At 39.4% G+C, this 10,588-nt stretch overlaps 1 protein-coding gene across 2 annotated transcripts in view; it reads left to right on the top strand.

Annotated features, from left to right (window-relative positions):
* Positions 1-7,319: 7,319 nt before the first annotated feature.
* Positions 7,320-10,588, top strand: part of LOC119776469 (tensin-2-like) — a 57,762-nt gene continuing 54,493 nt past the window's right edge. For both annotated transcript variants that reach the window (XM_038274877.1, XM_038274876.1), the window contains exon 1: positions 7,320-7,678. In XM_038274877.1, the coding sequence (XP_038130805.1) occupies positions 7,562-7,678 (117 nt within the window). In that variant the 5' untranslated portion in view covers positions 7,320-7,561. The remainder of the gene's footprint in view (positions 7,679-10,588) is intronic.

The following is a 10,588-nucleotide window of genomic DNA, read 5'->3' as shown; positions in this document are numbered from 1 at the left end:
CATCACCTTTCAGCTAATGACTCATTATTTTAAGTTGTGAATTGGGTTGACTGGTAGCATTAGACGAACTATATGACTGCAGTGTTTATATGCTACGACTCAGGCCCCGTCCACACGAAGTCAAAACGAACACGAAACGCTGATATTTTCCAAAACGTTTGCCGTAAAGACGGAGACGTAAAATAAATGTGAGCGTCCACACGAATGCATGAAAACGCTGCAAAATGTATGCCAGGCCTGTAAGTGGCGCTGTGGTGCCAAAGCAAAAATAAGCGACGAAATGTTGGGCATGCGCACTAATATTTATACATGGTTGCCCTGCGGGTCCATTTTCGTGGTTATGTCAAATTCAGGTGCTGAACTATGTCGTCGATATTGCTCTGTTCTTCCTGGAGATATTCCAGAAGAAGAAGATTCTGTTGTAAGCCCGACAGCAGAGTGAGTAGCATTAGCAGCAACGGCGCTATTGTTGTTGTGATGTGTCGCGCATGCGTGTTTAGAGGCGACGCTATGACGCATGCGTGTAAAAAAAAATATGCGGTTAGAGCGTAAAGATGGAAACGCTAAAACGGCGTTTCGAAATCTTCCCACTCTGAAGGCTGAATAAAAAAAAAAAATCGTTTACAGACCCCCGAAACGCCGGCTTCGTGTGGATGAGAGGCTGGTTTGGTGAAAAATTTGTGCGTTTAGGCCAGGGTTCGTCTTCGTGTGGACGGGGCCTTAAAGGGAAGCTGTCTCCACGAGATTCCCATGGAGAATCAAAGTGCCGTTTGTTTTTCCCCCATTGCTGTACAGGTGTTCCTGTTTTTAGTTTTATGCCCATAAAGGTGCTTTTGTCATGTAATGGCCTCTCTAGCCGTCTATCATTCACCCTGCATATCTCCACACTGATACAGAAGTAGGTTTGGAAGACTTCCATGAAATGAGGAATCATCCTTCCGTTCCTTATGATTTGGAGATTATGTGGTCTTTGCTTTTTGCAGCAGCTGTTGCACGGCTTCAGGTCAGTGACATTTACTAGCAGCTCAATCAGTCCAGCAAATTGAACCACGAAACCAGTGTTTGCAAAGTGGTGAGTTATAAGCCCCACATATGAAACGACAAAGTGTTTTAGATGTTGTTCTAACTGTTCTCCGGGTGTGGTCTCTGACACAATTAGCTTCCTTTGTTTCTTCAGCCTCAGCACCCTGCTGAGAGTCCAACCTTTCAGCAGCTGCTCAGACTTTCCACACATGCAGGAGGATTTTTAGCTCTATCCAGCTTTTCATATTGTATGCATGAGCCTGTTGGTCTTTCAGCTAAACAGAGGCAGAAATGGGCAGTGCCTCACAAATCTTTTAACTTTACGTTTTATGACAATCATAAATTTTATTTTGTAGGAAGAAGTTAGAGTTTACAGTATTTCATACTATAAATTCAGATATCTAAAATGATGGGGATTGAAGGTTGCAATTACCCAGTTTTATCCCCACAGTCAGCACTCTGGGTCGCTCAGCAAGACCCTTAAACCCACACTTCTCCCCAATGGGATGGGTTAAATGCAGAGGTAAATTTCCCCAGTGTGAGATCAATAAAGTTCAATTATTAAATGGTGTTGAAGACCGTTTCGCATCAGAGTCGAGGCCTGAAGCATAAAAAGCATTTAAAGGTTGGATCAAAACCAAACAAATGAGAGATTATCAACCAGTAAACTGTTGCTGCGCGACGATCCTGTAGCTTTGTAGCAACTTTGCTAAACCCAACTTTAAATTGAATTCAGTTTAATTATATTGCACGAATTCACAACGGATCATCTCATCTCACTTTAAAGTTCAACCAGATCGGTAGATTGCATCGAGTCATTAACTCAAAGGCAATCCCTCACACTAAGCATGCTTGTAGCGACGGTGGAGAGGAAAAACTCAATTTTAACAGGAAGACACCTCCAGTAGAACCAGACTCGGTGTGAGCGGCCATCTGCTGAGGCAGACTGGTTTTCAAGGGAACTGTAATCCAGCTCCACAGGCGGCCCCGTCCAGGAAACACACAGCCATGCAGGCGAGCTCCGAGCCAGCTCCCATGTCAGAGGATGAAGAGAGCACATCCAGTTAGTCACAGTCAGAGAAACAGGACTACACTGAAAAACAGGCACATCTCGAACATCCCTAAACAAAGGTGTTGATGGCAGCAGCAGAGCTGATATTTCTCTCCAGGGTGGTGTCGCAGCCAAACGGGAACAGAAGAGGCGAAGCTACTGTTTGAAAAATCATAGCATAGTCTTAGAGATTGAACTACCAGATTCTGCAGAGAGGGAGAATAGAAATAGAATGATGAAAGGCATAACTTTCTAAATGTATTTACAGTATACTGAAAAGCTTCAATATTTTTGTGATTCATTAACAAAATGTGTACAAATAGGATAAGTATAACAGTTTGTTGCATGTAAGTTTAATTATTTGGACTTGAAGGTCATGAATAACCAAAATTTTACTCAACAACTGAAAAGGTTGAGTAGATAGATATTGTGGAAGAAAGGGATTCACCAGAAATGTGAATAAGAAAAACTTTGACAGGATTGTCACAGAGAAAAAGAACCAGACTTGTGTCCAGTGGTCCAAAGCTATCGTTTTAGATTATTTTTTTTTTTGCTTTTAATAAAAAAAAATGACGGAGTGTGAAGGAAAAGTGAAGAGGCACGGGATCAACCTTGCTTGAAGTCCAGAGAGAAGTTTCCACAGTGGTGATTTGGGGAGCTATGCCTTCACCAGAGTGAGCGTAGGAGACAGCTGGAGGTCTCAGCTCTGAGTGCCTTCTTTCTGCTTGCTGAAAAGAGGTGAAAAACATCTGTACGTTTGCACTGGAAAATATTTCTTCCTGTTTTTTAACCCAAACGTCTCTTCATCGTTGAGGCAGCGCTGAACAAGAACAATATTGTTTGCATTTACATTAAGTCAGCCATGAGTGGAAAGACTTCCAAGACAAAACTGAAGCTAATCTGTTCCTGTTAATGTTAAACATGTCATAAATGCAGCTGTTGTGGGAATCCCTCAGAGGCTTAAGGAAAACAGTCGACAGGTTTGGATTTTTGTGAAGAACTGTTAAATTGACTTAAAGGAGCAGTAAGGAGAGAAGCATGTAGGAACAACCCAAAGTAACTCTGGAGGAGCTGTAAAGATTCACAGCTCTTCTAGGAGAGTCTGTTGTCAATGCAAGTATTAACTGTCCTCTCAAAAATCATGTTTTAGTGAAGATTGACTAAGAATAAATTAAAACTTCGTTTGCACTTCATTTAAGGACAGGGAAACCATCCTTTGGTCAGACGTGATGAAAACAACCTTCCTGCTAACAGCCGAGTACAGAGTCACATCGCCGTGGCAATATTTGTAGTCATCCTGGAATAAAGAGATCATTAGCATTGAGATGCTGAAATGTCTTCAATATACAAGAGATAAAATATTAGAATGGCTTCTACAGATTCTAGTTGATAATGTCAGGAATTTAAAAGAGCTGACTAAGCTTGAACTATTCTGTGGAGAAAATACTTACTGCTTTAGAGGGGCCCCCATCAGAGCTCCTGCTGTAACTGCAGTAAAGCGTTCCAGAAAGAGTTCATTCAGATGCGGCCCATACAAATATGCAGCACCCAACATTCTTGTTGCTAAAAAAACAGGACTAGTTTCCCTCCTCTCCACAATCATGCATTACTTTATGTGGTCTGTCACACAAACCCCAAATAATTTATAAATACAGGTTTGTTTCAGTATAATTATACTGTAACAAAATGCATCATAAAGGTTAACACTAAACTATTACTCAATTCTGCAATTTGCTAAATGTATAGATATCAGCTATACTTTATTGTCCCTACATTTTTAACCACAGTTTTCAAATCCATCACCTAATTAACTTAATTTTCCCAAGAATTTACGCCTTCTAGTTGCAGGATGATACAAAAGGCTAATGTCTAGCTGCTTCATGAAATCTTTAATATGTAATATGCTGAGGATCGCAGCTTAGAGATTGAAGTTACATACCAACCATCAACAACTCGCCTGTGCCTGATGATTAAGGCTTGACACTGTAAACAAGTTTACATTTAAATGATAAATGGGCACACTTTGATCTTATGCAGATATCTACAGTTTTTTCCCCCCTTTTTTCTCTTTATCAAACCTTTTTGTTTGTCCTACTCTTCCTTTAATGAAAGATCAAATGGACTTCAATAATTGCAGTTTTCAATCTTGTAAAACTATATATATATATATATATATATATATATATATATATATATATATATATATATATATATATATATATATATATATATATATATATATATATATATACTTGAGTAAAAGTACAGATACTTGTGTTAAAAAATACTCTGGTAAAAGTGTAAGTACTAATTAAACTTCTTTACTCAAGTAAAAGTAACAAAGTACAGGCTTGTAAATTTACTTAAAGTATAAAAGTAAAAGTAGAAACCACTTTTTTCATGCCGTTGCCTACATTTTAAATGGATGTCTGCCAATAGGACTAGATCTCCGTTGTGTTCATTTTCAATCATCTCGTCGTCCATACTACTATGCTAACGCCACCGCCACCAAGCTGCAATGATTTGCCGCGAATGAATACCGCCGAATCTGTCGATTCATCTTGTAGTGGTGCGTCAAATGCAACGTAGATTCCCATCCAATTAGATTGAATTTGGTATTGATGACGTGAAAAATAATAACGGTAACTCCATTGAAATGATTCAAAACTAAAGTAAAGAGCCAATTTTTTAAAATGTAAGGAGTAGAAAGTACAGATATTTGTGTAAAAATGTAAGGAGTAGAAGTAAAAAGTCGCCATAAAATAAGTAGTAAAGTAAAAATATCAGAAAAATCTACTTGAGTACAGTAACAAAGTATTTGTACTTTGTTACTTCCCATCTCTGTATATATGCATATATGTTAGTATATATTGTGTCACTGTAATTTAGATATGTGTGAAAATGTTGTGATGTTTATGGTGAAGAAGCTGTGTTGCTTCAAACTCGCTGCCCCATTTCTGTCCTGCTGATGCTCAAGTCTAATTGCTGCTAACTTCTGACATCCAGAAGTTAATGATGGTTTATTTCCTCTTCCAGGTGTTGAGCTTGAGGCGGCTGTTTTTGCACCAGTTCTGCAGAGCTTGGACCTCTTTATGGTGTCTCATCTTTGCTGACCTAACTCACAATGGATGCTTTGAAGCCATTGTAGCTACACAATCGCAGGTGTAGGGTGAACTCACCCCTGAGGGACACCATTATTGTGGATGAATTTGGGGTGGGAGGGCTGGTCACATTGACATGCTGAGGTTGTTAGAAAGTCCTTGAGTTTCTGCATATTTAAATCAGTTGGTGGAGCTGATGAAGCTGACATCGAAAGATAGGAGTGTGCAGCAGAACACTGCAAAAACAATCTAGAAATAAGTAAAGATTTCTTAAATTAAGTGTATTTACCCTTAATTTGAGTAGGTAAATGAGATAGTTTGCCAATGGAATGAATAATTTTACTCTTGAAATAAGATAATCAGATAATATGCACTTGAAATAAGACAATGCAATTGTGTTTTCTTATTTTAAGTGTAAATTGTCTTGTTCCATTGACAAAATGACTCTTTCACCTCCCCAATCCAAGAACAAATGCACTTATTTTAAGAAAAATTACTTATCTAGATTTAGATTTTTTGCAGTGAACAGTCAGTTTATTTTTCAATATGAACATCTTTTCACAATACTTACTTTACTACACTGCTCCATCCAGAGTCCTCAGGCCTCTCATGTCACCTCTTCTCTTTAGCTTACCATGCAGCCTTTTTAGCCTTTTGGGATGTGGGACTGAGATGCCAATGAAAGTGATGTAAACTAATGTCATACAAACCATTTCTGTCTTAATTCAGCTATTTTTATATCAGATCATCCCACTGAAAGACCTGTTCCCACCTATCCAGTTTACAAGTAGAGCATTTTGTAGGTCAGCATGCGTGCTATTAAGATTTCCTGAGACACTGGAAGAGAAACATGCCCCACCGCCATACTTACTAACTTACTTTTTACATGTTCGTTGTTTTAAAGTTTGCTCAAATATCGTCTCATCTGACCAAAACACATTTCATTTGCGAAGCTGGGAAAGCCTTTTAGCCCTTTAGCATGTAGATGGTGTGTATTAATATAATCACTACTGGGTTCATGCACAATGCCAGGGTTTGCTGCAATTTCTTTTATAAACCTTCTTACCATCCTGCTCACTGATGGCAGGATAAACTCATGTCTTCCTCCAACCCTGTTTGTCACAGTTTTAGTAGCTTTAATTTTCGAAATATTTGAGTTTTTTTCATTTCTCAAATTAAAGTTATGCGACTACATAGAATTTTTTTTTTATTTTAATCATCTTTGCGATTTATACAGTCTAAGTCTGCTTTAGGACAGAAACACAAGAAGTACTTCTCGTCTGAAAACCCTCACAAAACACATGTTGATGGTTTCCAGCCTAAAATAGCCCTCAACCATTGGATCTGTCTCAGTTTTCAACCAAAGAGCGCTTTGTATGCTCTGACTGCTGGCTGAAAAACTTGGCTGTAGAAAGAGCTTATTGTTGGATGGGTGTTTTTTATTTATTTTTTTACCCCGCAACCCTAAAACCTCTGGCTTACAGCAGAATTTTGTCTGGGGAACCCACTTGGAGGAAATATGGTTCTGTGTGAGTTCCTAAGAAGGAGAGCATTGCAGTCTGAAGGAATTTATCAAGCGAGGGGAGCACAGATCTTTGATTTAAGCACAGAGCCGATCATTGTTTTCATTTCGCAGGAGAGAGAGAGCTGAGCAGAAGGAATAAATGCATGAAAGTTGATGTCATGTGCTCTATCAAGCAGAGAAGGGAAGTTAATCACATTTGGAGAATCAGCAGACAGATGTCAAAATGTAAAGGTAAAAGGCAAAAGGAAAGGTTGCAGTTTTATGATTTTAAAGTTGTCCTCTGGAGAGGCGAAAGGATCCTTCTTATCATTTTAAGAGAACCAGAGGGCCTGACGTGAAGCCAGAAAGAAGGGGAAGGGTGTGACATCAACAAGACAAAACAGCTGCCCCTTCTCCCATGTGGAGGGAAGGCAAGAGGAGCCTGAGATAGGGCGAAGAGAGAGGGGGGTTAGGGTTTGGAGGTTCTGGTGAAGGGAAAGAGAAGAGGGGGAAGAGATGGTCAGTGGTGAGGGTAGCTGGAGAATACAGGAAGAAGAGATAGAGAGGAGGGTCAGCTCTCAGTGACACCTCTTCCAGGGTGGGTGGGTGAGAAAGAAGGGTTGTAAGGGGAGAGTCCGGGGAAGCTGAAAGTCATCTGGGGTTGGTTTCAAGACAGGACAAGCTGTCAGAGAGCGGGGCAGAAGGTGTGAAGAGGGGGAGGAGGAAAATGTGGGAGAGGAAGAAATCAGAACAAAATATGAAGCGGTGAGAGACAGACAAAAAGTCAATCCAGAGCTGCCGGGAGCGGAGTGCTGGCGTGGAAGGAGTGCCTAAAGACTGAGGACAGTGAATGCACCGCGGGAAGAGTGAAAAGCTGGAAGTATGGGGTGTATGCATAGCAGCGGCAAGATAAAGGAGGACAGGCCTGGTACAGATACAGAAGGAATCCCTGTGAAGGCAGATGGCGAGGTGCATCCTGAGATCATTCAGCTTGCTGAGGTACATTATTTGGTTTCCTTTGTTCTCCTGCAAACAGAAGGAAAAATAAGTCTTGCCTTGATGTCATGCAGTTTGCTGAGTTTGTTAAAGAAAAAATGCATGTTGAGTTTGATGGAAATCAGATGGGGGGGGAATATAGCAGATCTGCACACTCATCTCCACTTGAAGTGCAGCTAAACTTTAATTGCTAGTCACCACTGATCCCGCATCAGTCTCCCCCCTAAAAAATGCAAACCATTATCACCCCGTCTCTAAAATAGATTCCAAGCAGTTTTGCTGCTTGTTAGGAACATTTTATCATTCTGCTTCCATGGACATACTTTACAAACAGATCAATCATTTTGGTACAACTTAACGATCAGGCTCTGCTTATAAAGGGTTTATAAACGATTAATAATCAGACTTTTCAGATACTAAAGCATATTAACATTTGACAGGCCATATTTCCTATCTCTCATTTCCAGTAATGTCTATTAATATGATCACAGATTTATCATAAATAATTAATTAATGTATTAGTACTTATAGGGAGAATCTTTTTGCACAGATGTACAATAGAAGGAATCAGTTTGATATAACCCCACCATTGCTGAGGGCATATTGCTTAATATCCACAGCATAACTAATACCAGAATGATATTTCCTGTATGAAGCTACTTTTTTATGTATGTATATTTTTTATTTTCATAATTATTTATAAATATTATATAAACCTTCTACCTTTTTTATGATCGCTTATTTTTTAAACACACACTTTTGAAGGTTAAACTTTATAAGACCGCCTTAAATATTAACTGAAATTAATTTTGGTTTTAAGGCTTTCTAAAGCAATTGTAAAGAAGGATGATGTATTGTGTTAAAGGGTGAGAGATGTTTAATCTTGCAATCTTTTAAATAATGTAGTATAAACTCTCACAGTTTCATATATAACTAGTTTATCTATGATTTATTGGCTGTTTTTATGGGTCTGAACGTAGAGCTGTTTAGCAGAGGGTACCTCGTAATAATAAGACTACTCAAGTTATTTTTATGTTAACTGAACAGTTAATTCAGTATAAACCATTAAAATAATAGTTATAATGCTTATAAAAGGCCGATCCAAAAGGACTGATTTTTAACTTCTGTCTCACCTGTAAAGTGACTGTTTCTAAAATGTTAACGGCCTTATCGATAACTGGGTTTTACTGCTTATTTGTTGCATATAAAAGTTTGATTTATTGTAAGCCATGCTAATAAGTTCAGGGAAAAGAATTCACACACAGCAGCTGATTCACCTGATTAACGGTTTTGTGTCTCTGGGATGGAGAGAAAGCGGTGTTGGTTACTGTCTGGGTTTGACCCACCGCCTTCCTGTCTGCTTGTTCTATTTCAGAGCGTCCGTGGATTTAAGAACGAGTGCTTTGAACTTTTATAGAATCCAGAATAAATGGTGCCTGCTGATGCAACGCTACGCGCCACGATCTGTTTGTTGCCCCACATGTCAGTGTAGATCATACTATGGCACACTGGAAGGGGGTCAACAGAACAGCAGCTTTATTTCTTTTTGTTTTGAAAATAGATTTTGAGTTGTTGGAGATATTTATCTTAGTGGTTGTCACAACAAATGCCAAAAAAGGCCTTATTCGGTTAAAATCAATAAAAATAATCTGAATCTGATCCATTTCAGTACGTTTTGTTAAGCTAATATGTTGTTAAAGGAAAGCAAAGGATTGCATCAAACCTTTTTTTTTCCCCTCCCACATGTTGTTTCAACATCCTATGTGTGAATGCCTGAGTCTCACCATACCAAACTATGAGAGCATATTCCCTGCTGAATGGGTGGACTTGGATGCAGTGGAGAGTAATGAAATATCTCATACTGGCTGAGGAGGTCTTTGGGATGTTTTTGAATTGTCCGGCTCCTTTGCTCTCATTCCTGCACCTATTTTCAGACTTTTTTTTTCATGGCTGTTTAGAGGTGGTGGCCCCGACTCACACAGGTTATAAATACCCACAAAGAAATGGAGCGTACCCCCTGGCTTACCACCTGCTCCTGTCTCTTCCAGAGTGGATAGGCAGTGTGTTTGCTGTGTGTGTGCAAAGAGTTGTGACTCCTGATCTCCAGCATGTCATCACTTTGGAGTTGGGGTGTAATAGAAAAAGTTTGAGGAGGGGTGTGTGTGTGTGTGACTGTATACAGTCGTTCCTAGTGTGAATGGTTCAGTAGATTTTTAATCGATTTGGAAATTTGGAACAGCTGCTGCTTTTTAAAAAAAATAACAAACAAAAAAACATGCAAGAGTCAAAAAAATCCGTTATGTTGCTGCTTGTCGATGACCCTCTCTGGATCTGCATGCTGGATGTGGAAGAGCTTCAGGCTCTTGTTAGCGGTCAGAGATACTTGGAGAGTGACATAAACTTTGGCTGCGAAAAAACACACGGGGTGGGGTTTTTTATGCTGCAATGCAACACTGCAACTTTGCTGATACTCATGAGAAACCGCTGAGACTTGATGTCCGCTCAGCCGGAGGCGAGAACTTACAAACATCTCTATTCCATTTGACTGCATTTTTACACTAAAATCATCAAGTCTGTAGCTTTTTAGCTGGCCTGCATTGTATGGTCATAAAGATCCCATTTCTATTGTTGTTTAATGAGGAGTAGAAAGAAAATATTCAGAAGATATTCAGGCAATGCTGAACCTTCTTCCTGGGATCTATACATTGTTTACTGTGAAATTATCAAACATAATATTACATTTATCTGTTTCAAAGCTCTAATCTCGTCAGCATATTAGTCGCTGATGAGTCTGGGGGTGAAACGTTTCTTATTTTGAACATCATGATGATTTGCCGCAGTTGGATTCATTACCTCATCGTTATTCATCTTCCACATGGCCACTGGTTCAATCTGACTCCAGGTGACTGAGAG

Source organism: Cyprinodon tularosa, unplaced genomic scaffold, assembly GCF_016077235.1.
Source record: "Cyprinodon tularosa strain WSP-4 unplaced genomic scaffold, ASM1607723v1 ctg936, whole genome shotgun sequence".
In the NCBI taxonomy this organism is placed as follows: Eukaryota; Metazoa; Chordata; class Actinopteri; order Cyprinodontiformes; family Cyprinodontidae; genus Cyprinodon; species Cyprinodon tularosa.
Note: the sequence above shows the minus strand (reverse complement) of the source record. Positions and strands in the feature narration are given on the sequence as shown.